Source organism: Chrysemys picta, chromosome 6 (genome assembly GCF_011386835.1).
Source record: "Chrysemys picta bellii isolate R12L10 chromosome 6, ASM1138683v2, whole genome shotgun sequence".
Lineage (NCBI taxonomy): Eukaryota > Metazoa > Chordata > Testudines > Emydidae > Chrysemys > Chrysemys picta.
In genome coordinates, this window is record NC_088796.1 from 43,510,266 (window position 1) to 43,524,998 (window position 14,733).

The 14,733-nt window shown below is 44.0% G+C and overlaps 1 protein-coding gene across 1 annotated transcript in view; it reads right to left on the reverse strand.

Moving 5' to 3' along the window:
* The window catches only part of THBS4 (thrombospondin 4), a 66,161-nt gene extending 52,269 nt beyond the window's left edge, over window positions 1-13,892 (reverse strand). The window contains exons 1-2 of the mRNA XM_008174614.4: window positions 13,603-13,892; window positions 2,815-3,015 (exon numbers count right to left, since the gene is read on the reverse strand). Coding sequence (XP_008172836.1) covers window positions 2,815-3,015; window positions 13,603-13,690 — 289 coding nt within the window. The 5' untranslated portion in view covers window positions 13,691-13,892. The remainder of the gene's footprint in view (window positions 1-2,814; window positions 3,016-13,602) is intronic.
* Between the last annotated feature and the right edge of the window lie 841 nt (window positions 13,893-14,733).

Consider the following 14,733-nt stretch of genomic DNA (forward strand, 5'->3'; position numbering starts at 1 on the left):
CTGTATCAGTTGTATTTATTTAGATTTTAAAAGAAACATTGATGTAAAAGAGGTAATTCTGTTATGTGAGAACAGTTTTTCTCCAAGTGCCCTTATTAGACAGTGAGCATGAGAAGTCTGCAGGACTATTTTAGCTTTTTGTCTATGAAAAATGCACCAGTTTAACTAGATCAAATTAAAAAAAAAAATGACCTACTTAAACAGGTGCAAATCCCTAATCTAGATACACTTAAAATGGTTCACCTCTTGCTTCTATTAAATTATCTTGCACAGTAAGACTGATTACATTAATTTGATATAAGCAAGATTTAAACCAGTTACTGTACATTGACATTAGAAGTCTACAGCAGTTTAACTAGATTGAATTAGTTAAACCAGTGCACCTTTCTGGTATAGACAAGATCTTAGAGTAGACTTAGCAAATACGGGGGTGGGAGGGAACCCACGTCCAATTATTCTGCTGTAAACCTCACACAGACATTAACGTACTTACAATAGAATCAACAAAAACAAAACCAGAATGTGTGCAAAACATCTGGACCCAATTTTCAAACACGGTACAGTCACAGATAACTAACTTCTGCTTCGGGTTGCTTAGATCAACACTTAGTGCATCAGTGGAAATATTATGCCCCTATATTATGAAGTACAAATGTTTAGATTTTACATCTTATTTAGGAGTCCATTTGCCATCTGGGCCCCCCAATGTGCACAACAATAAAGTCTTGAAATAATACTATATTTACCCTCAAAAGGATGCCAAATCATCCCCAGATTCCGTGTAATCATCTAACTAAGATGAGCTGTAGTGAAAAGCCCCACTCCGATGAGCATTCTAACCTACTGCCCACAGCTATTGTACTGCACACTGGATATTTTCAAAGCACTTAACAAATGTTAACTAATTATACAGGTGCATGTCCTAGGCAAACCACACTAAAATAATGGGGGGGAATAGATCGCAATGGACAGCTGTACAGAGGAAGTGCTGTCTCTTTAACTAATCTTAAATCTGAATTTATCAAATAATGGTGCTAGAGTGGCAGCCTTGTAGACTGAAGTTCTCTACATATTCAAGAGTCCAAAAGGAAATGAGTAGTAGCAGTGCAAGCTTCTCCACACTGCCCATCAATATACCTCAATCCCGACACAGAGGGATCATCTGTAAAGATGAGAAGGTAACTCACTCTTCGTGTTCACTGTGTGCAATAGAAACATATTAAGAACTGCCAGGGAACAATTTAAACATTGTCTATAAAGCTCAAAAAGTGTGTTCCTTAATTCATACCAAGAAAGATCTGAAGGCATGCAAAAGTTCTTGCAAATTAGACACAAGCGTGACTTATTTTTTTTCAACAAAAAGTGTGTGTGTGTGTGTGTGTGTGAGAGAGAGAGAGAGAGAGGGCCAGTGCAACCTATTAGGCAACCTAGGCGGTCGCCTAGAACACTAGCATTTGCGGGGTGGCATTTTCTTCGGCGGCGACCGCCGTGGCCGGATCTTCGGACACCCCAGTCGTCGTTGGCATTTAGGCGGAGGGAGCTGGGGCAGGGGGGGTGCGGGGAGGGCTGCCTGCAGCAAGTAAGGGGGGGGCGGCAGGCAGGGGTACTCCCTGCCCCAGCTCCCCTCTGCTCCGCCTCCTCCCCTGAGCACGCCGCCCCGCTCTGCTTCTCTCCCTCCCAGGCTTGCGGCACCAAACAGCTGATTGGCGCCGCAAGCCTGGAAGGCGGGAGAAGTGGAGCAGCGACGGCATGCTTGGGGAGGAGATGGAGCAGAGGTGAGCTGGGGTGGGGAGCTGCTGCACGGCTCGCCGGGTGGGGCACCTCAGGGTGGAGGGGGGGGCGGGGAGCTGCCAAGAGGGGGGGGGTGCCTGAGGGCAGCATGGGGGGGTGGGGAGCTGCCGCAGGGCTCGGGGAGGGGGCGGAGCAGAGGTGAGCTGGGGTGGGGAGCTGCCGCAGGGGAGGGTCGGGGTGGGGTGGGGAGCTGCCGCAGGGTGGGGGGCATAAGCTGCCGCAGGGCTCGGGGAGGGCGCAAGGTGGAAGTTTCACCTAGGGCGCGAAACATCCTTGCACCGGCCCTGTTCTTACTCATTGACTTCAGGAGCAGTTTCCTGGAGCTATAGGACAAGACCTTTGGTTTTAAGGGTTTTCTCTGTATGCGCCTCTGTATTTTCTAATTAAAAAAATAAAAGTTGTTTTTTTAAGTGAGTGGGAGAATTTTCCTACATCTAACTTAAAATTTCTCAACAAATATATTTCTAACTTTGCTCAAGTCTGTACGGTGCCTCTTAATTAACTGGTTCCTATAAACAGAGAACAAACATTCTCCATCACCTGAAAGATTCTATAAGCGCTAGGAACATTTGGTTTGCACAGTCAAATCTAAACTTCAGGTCCATAGTGCAAGTACCCTTCTTTCATATGCATGAGGCAGCAAGTGCGTGTGTCTGTCACATTCCTTAGTAATAAGAAGCAGTCATTGTCCCAAGGGGAAAAAGGAAGGAAAACAACTTTACATGTTTCTTTAGGAGCCATTCAGCGCTTGCTTGTAGCAAGCTGGCTAGTAGACCGCAGAGACCCCAGTTGACTTTCTCGGCATGCTTCTCCTAGTAGGCATCAGTGCTGTGCAAGGAAGCATAAAAAGGGAGGCGAGAATGTTGCCAACACTTATATCTTCCTGAGCAGTAGAATGAGCAGGTGATGAGTAGTGAAATAAACAACAAAAGAGTAGCTGCAAATAACGTTTGTAAAGACTATTGCAGACATGTCAATAATTGTAGATCCATAAAATAAGGAGGGTGGGGTCAAATAACTTACCTTTATTCAATCGCCCCACCACTGTAAATTCAAAATACTTGCTATTGTCATCTGAAGAATATAAGCCAAATATGGTGGCTGTACTCTTTGTTTGCAATTTGAATGTTGAGAGCACATATACTTCATTCAATGTAGGATCAGCAAGCGCTTGCTGTAGAAAGTTTACCAGTCTCTGGCTGGGAGATGAAAGAAGATCAAAAACTGTAAAATAAAAGGATTTGGGAAGTTGGTAGGTAAACTATATATCAAATCATAGTACAATAATAACCCAAGAGAACTTCATCTAATATCCCTCAATGATTTCTCTGTGGGGGATAGAAACTATACTTTGTTGTCATGGGGATATTTGAGCAATTCATCCAAATTCTCTCTGAACTGCAGCTAGAATATATAAAGCAATTTTTCACTCATGACATCAGACTCTTTACGGCCTTTGTTGTCACGTATTTCATTTTAGCAACAGTTGTTAGCAAGCATTATCTATTATTGCTCAAATACTAGCATCCTTTACTCTATTTTTCAATTCAAATTATTAAAATCTTTTAATGCAGATTTCTAAAATTCATCTTTTTAACAGAAATCTCTTAACCCACTGTTGTTTTTATAAATTCAGACACTGTCATTCATGCTTCAATCAAGTCCAAGATCTAAAGTCAAAATTTGCATGTAAACATTTTTCAGTGTACTGTACAGTACAAATATTTTGGTTTCAGTTAATATAGTCTATATAGGCAGATATCTAATATGATATAAATGATTACTTTCTTTGACTTTCCAGAAGGCTAAAAGAAGACATTTTATGTAAATAATACCCACATTCTCTTCATAGTACTGATACCAAATCAAGGCACATCTGAAGGCATAGATTAAGAAACTGAAAGTAGTGACATAATTAAATCTACTTGAATTCTTTTTAACTTTTAAAGAATGCATATAGACCTTTTTCTGATAGTCTCACATAGTTAGAAGCATAGAATATCTCTCACTTTCTTTTTTAACACCTATATCAAATCACGCTTTTCTCAATATTTCCAAATCTTTGAATACATTTTTCTAAGACAGAATTGAAACAAAGGCACACTTTTCTGTTGATGAAATATTGTTATTTTACTATGCTTGTTAATTATTACTGCTTTTTGAGTAATAAATATAGATGGGAGGGTAAAAGTTAATTAAATGCCTCCAAACCAAATCACCCACCTTTAAACCCCTTCTATTTCTGTGAGATGCAGTAATCAGAATCAAACATATTATCCCAGATGAAGGCATACCAATGTTTTACATAATGGCATTATAATTTTCAGTACTATTTTATAATTCATATTTCATGCATTCTAATATTTTTGACTACCATTTCCCACTGAAAATAAGTTTTCATTGGGCTGTCTATGGTGACTTTCAGGTCTTTTTCCTGTGTGGTTACAGTTAATTTAGAATCTAGCAATGTGTACAAGAAGTGCAGGTTATTCCTTTCACTACACATTACCCTGCACATGTCAATTCTGGATTTAATCTGCCATCATGCTTTGTTAGAGCCTTTTGAAGTTGTTTTTTCTAGTCAGGACTAACCTAAGTAAATAAATAAATAAATTTCTGTCCACTGAAAATGTTCCTACATCACTGTCCACCCCCTTCCCAGATAATTAAGAAAACATATTAAAAAAACATCGCCCCTAGGATGAAACTCCGGCCCTATTGAAATCAATGGTAAAACTCCCACTGTTTCAGTGAGGCCAGAATTTCACCCCTAATATGGAACCTTGGAGCATTCCATTGTTAACTTTTTGCTATGTCGACAATTAACAATTTATTCCTACTCCTTGTTTTCTGTCTCTATTGTATCAGAGGGGTAGCCGTGTTAGTCTGAATCTGTAAAAAGCAACAGAGGGTCCTGTGGCACCTTTAAGACTAACAGAAGTATTGGGAGCATAAGCTTTCGTGGGTAAGAACCTCACTTCTTCAGATGCAAGACCTTGCAAGAGGTTCTTACCCACGAAAGCTTATGCTCCCAATACTTCTGTTAGTCTTAAAGGTGCCACAGGACCCTCTGTTGCTTGTCTCTATTGTCAGCTTCTAAACCATGACCATATTTTGCCTCTTACTTTTGTAGATGCACTCAAAGAAGTCTAGTAGATTTGAGAGGTATGATTTTCCTTTTGCAGAAGCCATGTTGGTTTGTCCCTGTCATACTGTTTATCCAGATGTTTTCTAATTCTGTTTTTAATAATCTTGTTTTTCTGGGAGAGCACTGTCAAGGACAGTACAGTTTCATTATTATTGTCATTAGCGGAAAGACACGTACTAATATTTTTTGTAAGTCAAAATCTTCTTGTAAAGTAAATCTAAAAATGTTTTAAATCCCCGACATGCCCCCCAGCCTTGAATGTTGTCTAGCATATTATCAAGATGATGGAGAGGGCTGAAAAGGCACAACGGACCAAATGCCTCCTTAATGTAAACTAGTGCAATTCCCAGAGTTTAACTGCTCACACTCAAGCTAAATTTGATCCAGTAAAAATGCTAATGTTATTGAACATGTAGTATGTTTGCAGCCTAAACATTTACTGAAATAAAGTAGAGCACTGACTTCCTGTTCAGCATACTTTTATTATATAAAGCCATGTTTCTTAAATGGTGTGTTGCAACCCACCAGTTGGTTGGGAAGATTCTAGATAGGTTGTGGGCCAAGTTTTGAAGGGAGGCCCTGGTTTGTGGGAGGGAAGAAGAGGCCATCCATGATGAAAGGGTGGCCAGGCCAAACCTGAGAGGCGTTGCAACCTGGCTCGTTGGGCTGCAACCCCCAGAGCAAGGAGCTGAGTCCAGCTCCGTAGAACAGGAGCAGATGCTGTGGGCTAGATGCTGTAAATGCAGGGTGGGCTAGCTCTCCAATCCCATCACCCCAAGGCCTAAGCCAGGATTAGGGTTGCAGTAGCAGTGCGAAGGGTGCTGCTGCAGGTAGTGAGCAACCCCTCAGCAGGGTGAAAAGGAGGAGGTGGCAGAGGAGGATGACTCTGGCCTATGACTTTGGGCTCTTCCACCCATGAATTTGGATCCTGGGTGTGCAAGAAAAGACAAAAGGCAATTGGTGGGTCACTGTAGCGGGGTGGTTACCCCGCTCCTGCCCTGAAGGGCTTAAAACAGCCCTGGAGGAAGGTTGTGGCTGGGAGCTGCTAAGCTGGGCTGATTGGGAAGCAGCTGCAGCTGGACCACACCCCAATCAGGCCTCAGCTGGCCCTATATAAAAAGGCTGTGAGCCAGAGGTCAATCAGTCTCTCTCTGCCTTCAGAGGGAGAAGGGACTGGCTGCAGCGAGCTAGAGACAGAGTACCTGAGTGGAGCAGGGCTGGGGAGCTCCAGGCTGGAAAGCCCCAGGCTGCAGCCTAGTAGGAGGCCAAGGGGTACTGGGGGTTGCAGAGGGTGGTCAAGGCAGCAGGTCCAAACCCAACCTTGCCTGTGATGAGTGGCCTATACTGCAGTCTGCCCCAGGGAGCGGGGACTAGTTGGTGACTGGCAGTGGCCTTATTCTGAGGTGAGGTAGGGATAGTGGGTGGGAGTTCCCTAGGGAGGGGAGACCCTAGTACTGAGGGGTGTACTGTCAGGGGGCAGCACCCCAGATAAAAGGGCACCAGGGACCGGGAGGGACACAGGGGCCGGAGGACAGGCGGACCACCGGCCTGCAGCGGGCGCTCCAACCCTGAAATGAGCTAATTTCTGGAAGTAACCGGCAGGAGGCGCCGCAGGGGTGAGTCTGCTCATCTACAGTCACTTTAGTAAAACATCAGGGTACCAGTGATAGAAAGTAATAACATCAGAAGTTTATTTATCAACATCTGTGTTATACTCCACTGTTAAAGGAACATTCATACCAGGATTTCAAAGTGCTTTCCAGACATTAATTAATCTGCAAAGCACCTTTCTGAGTTAGGTAAGTGTTGTGCTCATTTTAAGGTGGGTAAACTAAGGCCATGCCTACATTACAAATTTTGGTCAACACAAATTACATCAGCGTACAGCTGCTGAAATTTGTATCTCTCTCTCATATGCATACATGCTTGCATTGCTGCTGCACATACTCACCAGGAGCGCTTGTGTTGATGCAAAGTGAAGTGCAGGTATACCAGTGCGCCATGTGCTGGCATGATGCCTTTGGGGAAATTTTTTGCAATGTGTTGTGGGATAGAAATGCTTGCCCAGGGATCTCTGGAAGCTAGGGGTCAAGTTCCCAGCATGCAACTTTCTCCATTCCATATCACAGAATTTTCAAGACTTATTAAAAAAAAAAACAACCCCCTCTCCCTCCCACACATGGCATTTTTGGTGTCTGCCATTTCTGACAGAAGCATGGAGCCTACAAAGCTCTGCACTGTTCTCATGAATGCTGCAAATACAGGATGCATGATTCTCCCATATTTGCAGACTCGCAGGAAGTACTGCAACAACAGGGATATGAGGATTTCTTCAAGGATAGTTTGCTAAGGATCATAGTGAAAAACCATTCAAGGCTGTCGGTGGTGTTCACGGAGCAGCTGCAGATGATTAAGCACCACTTCTGGGCCCAAGAAAAGAGCACCTACTGATGAGATTGCATCATAATGCAAGTTAGGAACAACAAGGAACTTCCAGGTGTGAGAGAGTCCACATTCCTGGATCTGTGTGCCAACCTCACCCAGTCGTCCAGTGCAGGTGCACCAGAAAGAGAACTGCATTGACAGTGGAGAAATGAGTGGCAATCATACTCTGGAAGCAACACCAGATTGCTACCAGTCAGTAGGAAATCATTTTGGAGTTGGAAAATGCACAGTGGGAGCATGCAAATTTGTAGGTCCATTAAATGTCTCCTGCTATGGAGGACAGTGACTCTCAGCAATATGCAGGACATAGTGGATGGATTTGCAGCACATTAGGGTGACAGACAACGTGCATATCCCTATTTTGACACTAGCCCACCTTGCCATAGTACATCAACAGAAAGGAGTACTTTTCTGTGGTTATGCAAGTATTGATGGATCACTGGGGATACTTCATTGATATCAGCATGGGCTGGTGACGGATTTCACTCACATCTTTAAGAACACAGGATGTTCTTTCCCAACCAGCAAATCACCACTGGTGATATTGAAATGTCAGCAGTGATTCTAGGGGACCAGCCTACCCTTTGCTCCCTTGGCTCATGCTGTGCACTGGCCACCCTAACAGCACCAAGAAAAGACAACTACGGGCTCAGCAGGTGCAGAATAACAGTTGAATGTGCTTTTGGTAGACTGAAGGGGCGCTGATGGCGTTTACTCACTAGATTGGATCACAGTAAGAAAAATATCCCAATGGTTATAGCTGTCCGTTCTGTCCTGCATAATAACTGTGAGGCAAAGGGGAAAAATACTGTTGCCAGGGTGAAGGGGGAGCAAGCTCTGACTTTGAACAGCCAAACACGAGGGCTATTATAAGACCCAACATGGAGCTATGTGGTTGAAGGAGGCTTTGAAAGAGCACTTTAGTGGTCAGCCAGAGTAGTGTTCTCTGCTGGAGGATTCTCTGGGCCTGGAGCTTTGGGTGCTGCTAAAAATTGTGTAGTGCTCACTGCACATTTATAAATAGACTGAATCTTTTCCTGATGTGATGGGTTGGATCACAGAAACCCCCTTGGGAGCTGCCACGCGATGTGCAAAGACTACCCCTGCTCCTGTTTTCCCTGCCAGCTCAGGACTCCAGCAGCCTGTCTTGCTGAGCCAGACACTCCCGTCTGGCTCCAGACACAGACCCAGGGTCAGAATCACTTGTCCCAAAGCTGCAAGTTTACCTGAAAACAGCTCACAGTAGTGTGCTTGTCTCTAGCACTCTGATGCCCAACTCCCAATGGGGTCTAAACCCAAATAAATCAGTTTTACCCTGCATACAGTTTATGCAGGGCAAACTCATAAATTGTTCGCCCTCTATAACACTGATAGAGACATATGCACAGTTGTTTGCTCCCCCAGGTATTAATACATACTGAGTAAATTACTAAATAAAAAGTGATTTTATTAAATACAGACAGTAGGATTTAAGTGGTTCAAAGTAGTAACAGACAGAACAAAGTAAGTCACCAAGCAAAATAAAATAAAATGTGCAAATCTATGCCTAATCAAACTAAATACAGATAATCTCACCCTCAGAGATGCTTCAGTAAGTTTTTTCTCAGACTGGACACCTTCCAGGCCTGGGCACAATTCTTTCCCCTGATACAGCTCTTGTTGCAGCTCAGGTGGTAGCTAGGGGATTCTTCATGATGGCTCCTCCCCTTGTTCTCTTCCACCCCTTTATATATCTTTTGCATAAGGCGGGAACCCTTTGTCCCTCTGGGTTTCCATCCCCCCTCACTGGAAAAGCACCAGGTTAAAGATGGATTCCAGTTCAGGTGACATGATCACATGTCACTGCAAGACTTCATTACTCACTTGCCAGCACACACATATACAGGAAGACTCACAGATAAATACGGCCATCTGCAGACAATGGGAGTCATCAAGATTCCAAACCATCCTTAATGGCCCACACTTTATATAATTACAATAGGCCCTCAGAGTTATGTTTTATATTTCTAGTTTTAGATACTAGAGTGGTACATTTCTACAAATAGGATGATCACACTCAGTAGATTATGAGCTTTGTAATGATACCTTACAAGAGACCTTTTGCACGAAGCATATCCCAGTTACATTACATTCACTTATATTTTTATAAAACCATATAGATTGCACAACATCACACCTGAATCTATGAATTATGTGGTGGCTGTACACTTATAAGTACTGTTTGCTATAAGTACCAGTGTGCATTCTGCAATATTTGTTGTGAACTAAAAAAGATAATTTGAGTCTCCAAAAATATAACTTTGAGTAGGAAAAGCAGTGCAAAAAAACACAGGCAATGTAATACAAATGTTTCGTATGAATTAATGGAGTGGAACTTTAAAATTGGAAAGGGAGTGAACTTTTCTGTCCATTTCCGTACACAAATGTAGTCTATTGTGGCTTCACATACAACAACTATTGTTCTCCGAGGTCTGTGTATGTGAAGTGGTGGTTTTCCTTGCTGTCCACTGGCATGGAGGGGTAGAGGTAAGAATTCAGCCATGATGCCATGTGGCATATTGGGGTGTGTAGGGAGCAGCAACCATGGATTTCGCCAAAGACTGCACAAGGTGGAGAGTCTGGGATTTCTGGAACTGTAGGTCAACCAGGATCTGCAGCATTTGGATTTGCTGCTTGAGAACACCCATTATGTTCTTGTGCATTTCCCTTTCCTTGTCCTGCTGGGATTCCTGCGCCTTTCTTCTGTACTCCTTCCTTCTCCATCCTGTCAGTCATATTGGCTCTCCAAGCCCTTTGTTCATGGTCCAATGAAGCACTGACTTGCAGATCTCACTGAACATGTCCTCCCTAGTCCTTTTATTTTTCCTCATCAAGGTCAGGTGTTCTGCAGGTGTGTAGGGGCACTGTATTCCCATAAATACTTTTAATAAGAAATGATTATTGACAATTCAGTTTTAGAGAGCCTCAGCACAGCACTGCTCTCCAGCCCCAGCCATGGCTGTTCTGTTGACTGAAGCTATAAAATTTCAGTCCCCATTCCATGGACCCAATATAAGGCAATGATACTGAATATTAGCCCTATTCTTCACAAGTTGTGGTGGGTTTAGATGATCTCTCATTCCTGAGGATCACAAGGACACAGAACACATGCTACTGGAGTCTCAAAGTTGGCCAGGCTTATATGCTGTTACCCTGTTTGCTGAGATGATGCCAGACGAACTCATTGCAGAGTGGTGGAAAAGTGTCGTCCTACAGAGGAAAAAACTAAGGCAGCCATCCCTAGACACCTTCTGGAAAGGATTGGAGAGTATCTCCATGAAAGTCTCTCAGGAGGACAAAATGGACATATCTGCGTACATAAGCAGGGGCAGCATGTGGAGCAGTTTGTTTAACTCTACTGGGAATATGAGGCAGATGCCAACTCTCTCTGTTGTGACTCTACTGCTTCTCATACAAGTAAAACAATGAAAAATCAATACCTTTGTCTTTTATTAACTTATGGATGTCCCAGGTGCCATCTTTAAATTTAAACACTATAAGGAAAAAATGCATGCGCACACACTTACCCAAATTCCCTTCCCCTCCATCAAGCTCACCCAGCTCGCCTGGAAGAACTGACTAGACTGGTGGAGTCTCAAACAGGTCCTGGCTTGCTGCACGGCTGGACACCCCTTCAATGTCTTCACCCGCACCCTTCCTCTATACTGTTCACGGCAGGGACCTCTGTCTTGTGCTCCTCACAGTGGTCGGCAGGGTGCTGGTGGGGTCTCCACCAAGTATGGCATGCTGTTCATTGTAAAAGTGGCATGTCTGGAGCAGCACCAGATCTATTGTTGGCTTCCCTGAGCTTGTGTTATCCCTGGCAAAGTTCCTTCACTTTCACACAGCACTACTGCTGATCCCTGTGTACCCCTTTGCCTGCATCCCCAGTGCAATCTGCTTGTAGATATCCATGTTTCTATGGCGGGTCCGTAGCTGTGCTTGCACAGCCTCTTCTCCGCACAGGCCCAGGAGATCCAATACCAGGCAGGAGTGCGTTTAGTGCATGGAGCTGGCATAGTTAACTAAGTGGTTGCACACAACAAGGGTGAGCTGCTGGGTGTGCTTGCCAAGGTAAGCAATCAGGAAAAGGCAATTGGAAAACACGAGGAGTTCTAAGAAGGAGGGTGTCTTCCAGTCTCTGTGATCTCTCGGGGCAGAGGACTTTAAAATTTTGACCCCAGTAGTCACTGTCACAGAGAATGGGGAATTGTGGGACAGCTGCTGGAGGACTGTTAGGGTCAACACAGGCCATCCAACGTTTACACTTGCATTGTGTCAACCTCAGTAGCGACTGTTCAGGGAGGTGGGTTTACTGCATTGCTGGAACAGGGCACTTACATTGGCCAGAGACAAATGTAAGCATGGACACGTGAACAAACAGATGGACACAAGGTGACTTATATAGACCTAATTTTATAGTGCAGACCAGTCCTAAGAAACAAAGAAGGTAAGTGACTTCCCCAAGTTCACACAAGGAGTTGGGAACAAAATCCAACTAGGAGTTCTAACTCCTAGTCCCCTGCTGCAGTCACCAAACCTCACTCCGCTTCTCGCCAACATCTTATAATATACAAAGGCAGCATCTCTCATAGTGCGGTACACACAATATCAACATTTGGTCTATATACAGGTCTTGGGGGAGAACTTGAAATAATTGTTCTTCTGGCTCTGAGGTAAGAGCTCTACCAACTGAACCAGACTAGACCAGTAAGGAAACATCGTATATATAAAATGAAATCATCACCATAAAACGGTCACATAGTGCAGTCTAAGGAGGAGAGATACCCCCTGCCCAGATTCTTATATTAGCTGTAGAAGAGAATCTGTAGGACATAGAAGAGGCAATGCATACTTACGCTAAATGTATACTTGGATATTGAAAGCCTATTTAATACAAAATGCTACTTGAGCCTTTGGAATCTGGCAAATCTACCCTTTGTCTACAAAAGAGATTTAAAAAAAATAATACTGAGTAAAAATAAGTCAATAAAAGTTAAAGGTTCAGATTTTTAAAGCTGTCCAAAGGAAGATGTGTCTGTATTTTGAAAATCTCAACCATAATTTCCAGAGAGTGCCATCTTTTTGCCTCAAAAGCAAACATAGAGAGTACTCTACTTTTACAACGTTTAAAAACAGCCTCTTTCCAGACTTATGGAAGAATTTCCCCTAAAGCAATCACATCTCTCAGTTACAAAGTTACAGTATTCAAATCAAAATGTGCAAACAGGTGGATAAATACAAGTAGAGGTTACTGGGAAATTTAAACAACACAGCATCCAGACATTACCAGGACATTATTAGTAATACCAAGTCAAATGAGTCTTTCTGAAATTCTCTAAGGAAGAATTTAACTTTCACTAACTTAAGATTTTGTTTCTACGCCTCCCCCTCCCCCCCCCCCCCACCGCCCAGTGGTCAACTCAAGTTGGCACCAACTCTTAACATATTAAAGGCACTTGTGCTTTACTGAGCCTTCAATAAATTAAGATGATGTTTGTGCCTGACACATTCATTCCTGTTGGGGTACTTTAGAGTAAATCACCATAAAACTAAGCACAAGTAGAAAACTGCGCCTATGCCTAATCCTTAGTTACATTGTCCTCATAGGTCGTGAGGTTCGGGTGTACTGGGACAGAGGAGAGAAGAACAAAGACCAGAGGAGACTAGAAGATAGGAGATAAAAAGAATAACCCTACAGAATGTCACTAAGAGGTGAGACATGTCACAGATGCCTGTGAAATCACATGCTTTCCTCACATCTGGGTATCTAGATAAACATGATCCTAGACCAATACTGAAATAGACGTAGACAACTCATTGCTCATTTAAAGAAAAAGGAAAGTTTCTTTAAAAGTTCGAGACTCTGGTGCTTATCTATTCAGTTAACCAGCTTAATTCCCACTGTTCTGCTGTGCTACCTTGGCCCCTTTCACGGGTTAAATAATGACCTTAAGGAGATTTATTTGCATTCGATGTAGCTATCTTTGCCTCAGGGAAGAGATCCTGGGGTTTCTATCACTGCCGCCGTATGTTTCCAGTCAAGTCACCTGCTGTCTGGCCTGACAATGCACCTCTGCAGAATAAATACTCCTCGACCGGAGGCGAGTCAGCTGGGAAAGCGCCTCACCTATTCCTATCACGGCGCGTCGGGCTGCAGAAAGGAAGCTGCTCCTTACCTTGCGGGGCAGACTGGACGCCAGAGCCCGGGCACAACTGCAGGAGAACTTGCAGGAGCAGGACGGTGACTTGGCGCTTGCTCAGCATGTTCAGTGCAGTGGTGGGAGAGCGCAGCCCAGACCCCTACCGCGCCTTTGGGGAAGAGGAGAAGGATGCCGGGAGCTGGCCCCTAAGCAGCGAGGGGCATGGAGCGCGGCTCGGGGCTGGCGGCTCTTGCTCGGAGGCTCTGCTCACTCAAGCTCGGCAGCACAGGCAGGGGCTGTTTAACCCGGGGACCTGCTCCTTGTGCGGGGAAGGAGGGCGGAACTTCGGGAGGCTGCAGTCCATTGGCCGCAGGGTCCTTTCCCCTAGACAGGCAGTGGCAGGAGGAGGAGGGCGAGAGGCAGAGGGTGAAGCCGGTGGCTTGTGCGGGACAAGCAGCGTTAGAGACAGACTGGCATAAAGAGCTGCCCCGAGAAACACAGAGATCGGCTCAGGGAGTAGGGGGGTCTCCCCAGCCCTAAAGGAGAAAAGGACTTGGCGGGAGTTCACTTTCCCCTAATCTCTTGTATTTCGAAAAAGAGAGGCCACAGCTTTGGTTGTTCTATTTTAAAATAAGAAATTAGAATCTGTACACTAGCAAAGACTGAAACAGAGCAACCCACACCTGCTACAATTACACAACGTTATTGGAGCTTGCCTTGGCCATCCAGGGATGTCTTCCTACGAATTCACTCCATTTTACACCAAAAATACACGTATATAAAGAGTGGGACTCATGTGGAAAATTAATTTAACTACTAGTCATTTATATTAGTATCTGTTCCAGTAAACCTAGATCCAACTGAAACCATTAACCAATGTGGCCCTTAGATAAATTATGAAAATCAACAGAAATTAAATACATCCCTAAAGGTGACCTGCAAAAGATTTTTTTTTTTTTAAATTGAGCATAGAGCACTGTTGGGATTCTTTACTGAGGCACATAAAGCACGCCCTTTATGGATTTCTTTGCTGCTTATTTTTTACCTGAAGGCTGGTCTACACCCAGAAATTGGACTGATTTAACTAAATTGGAAATGGCTGATGGAAATTGTGTAGGTTGATTTCAGAATGTCTGAGTGGTTGGCATCTGTTTAGCTTAGCCTCTC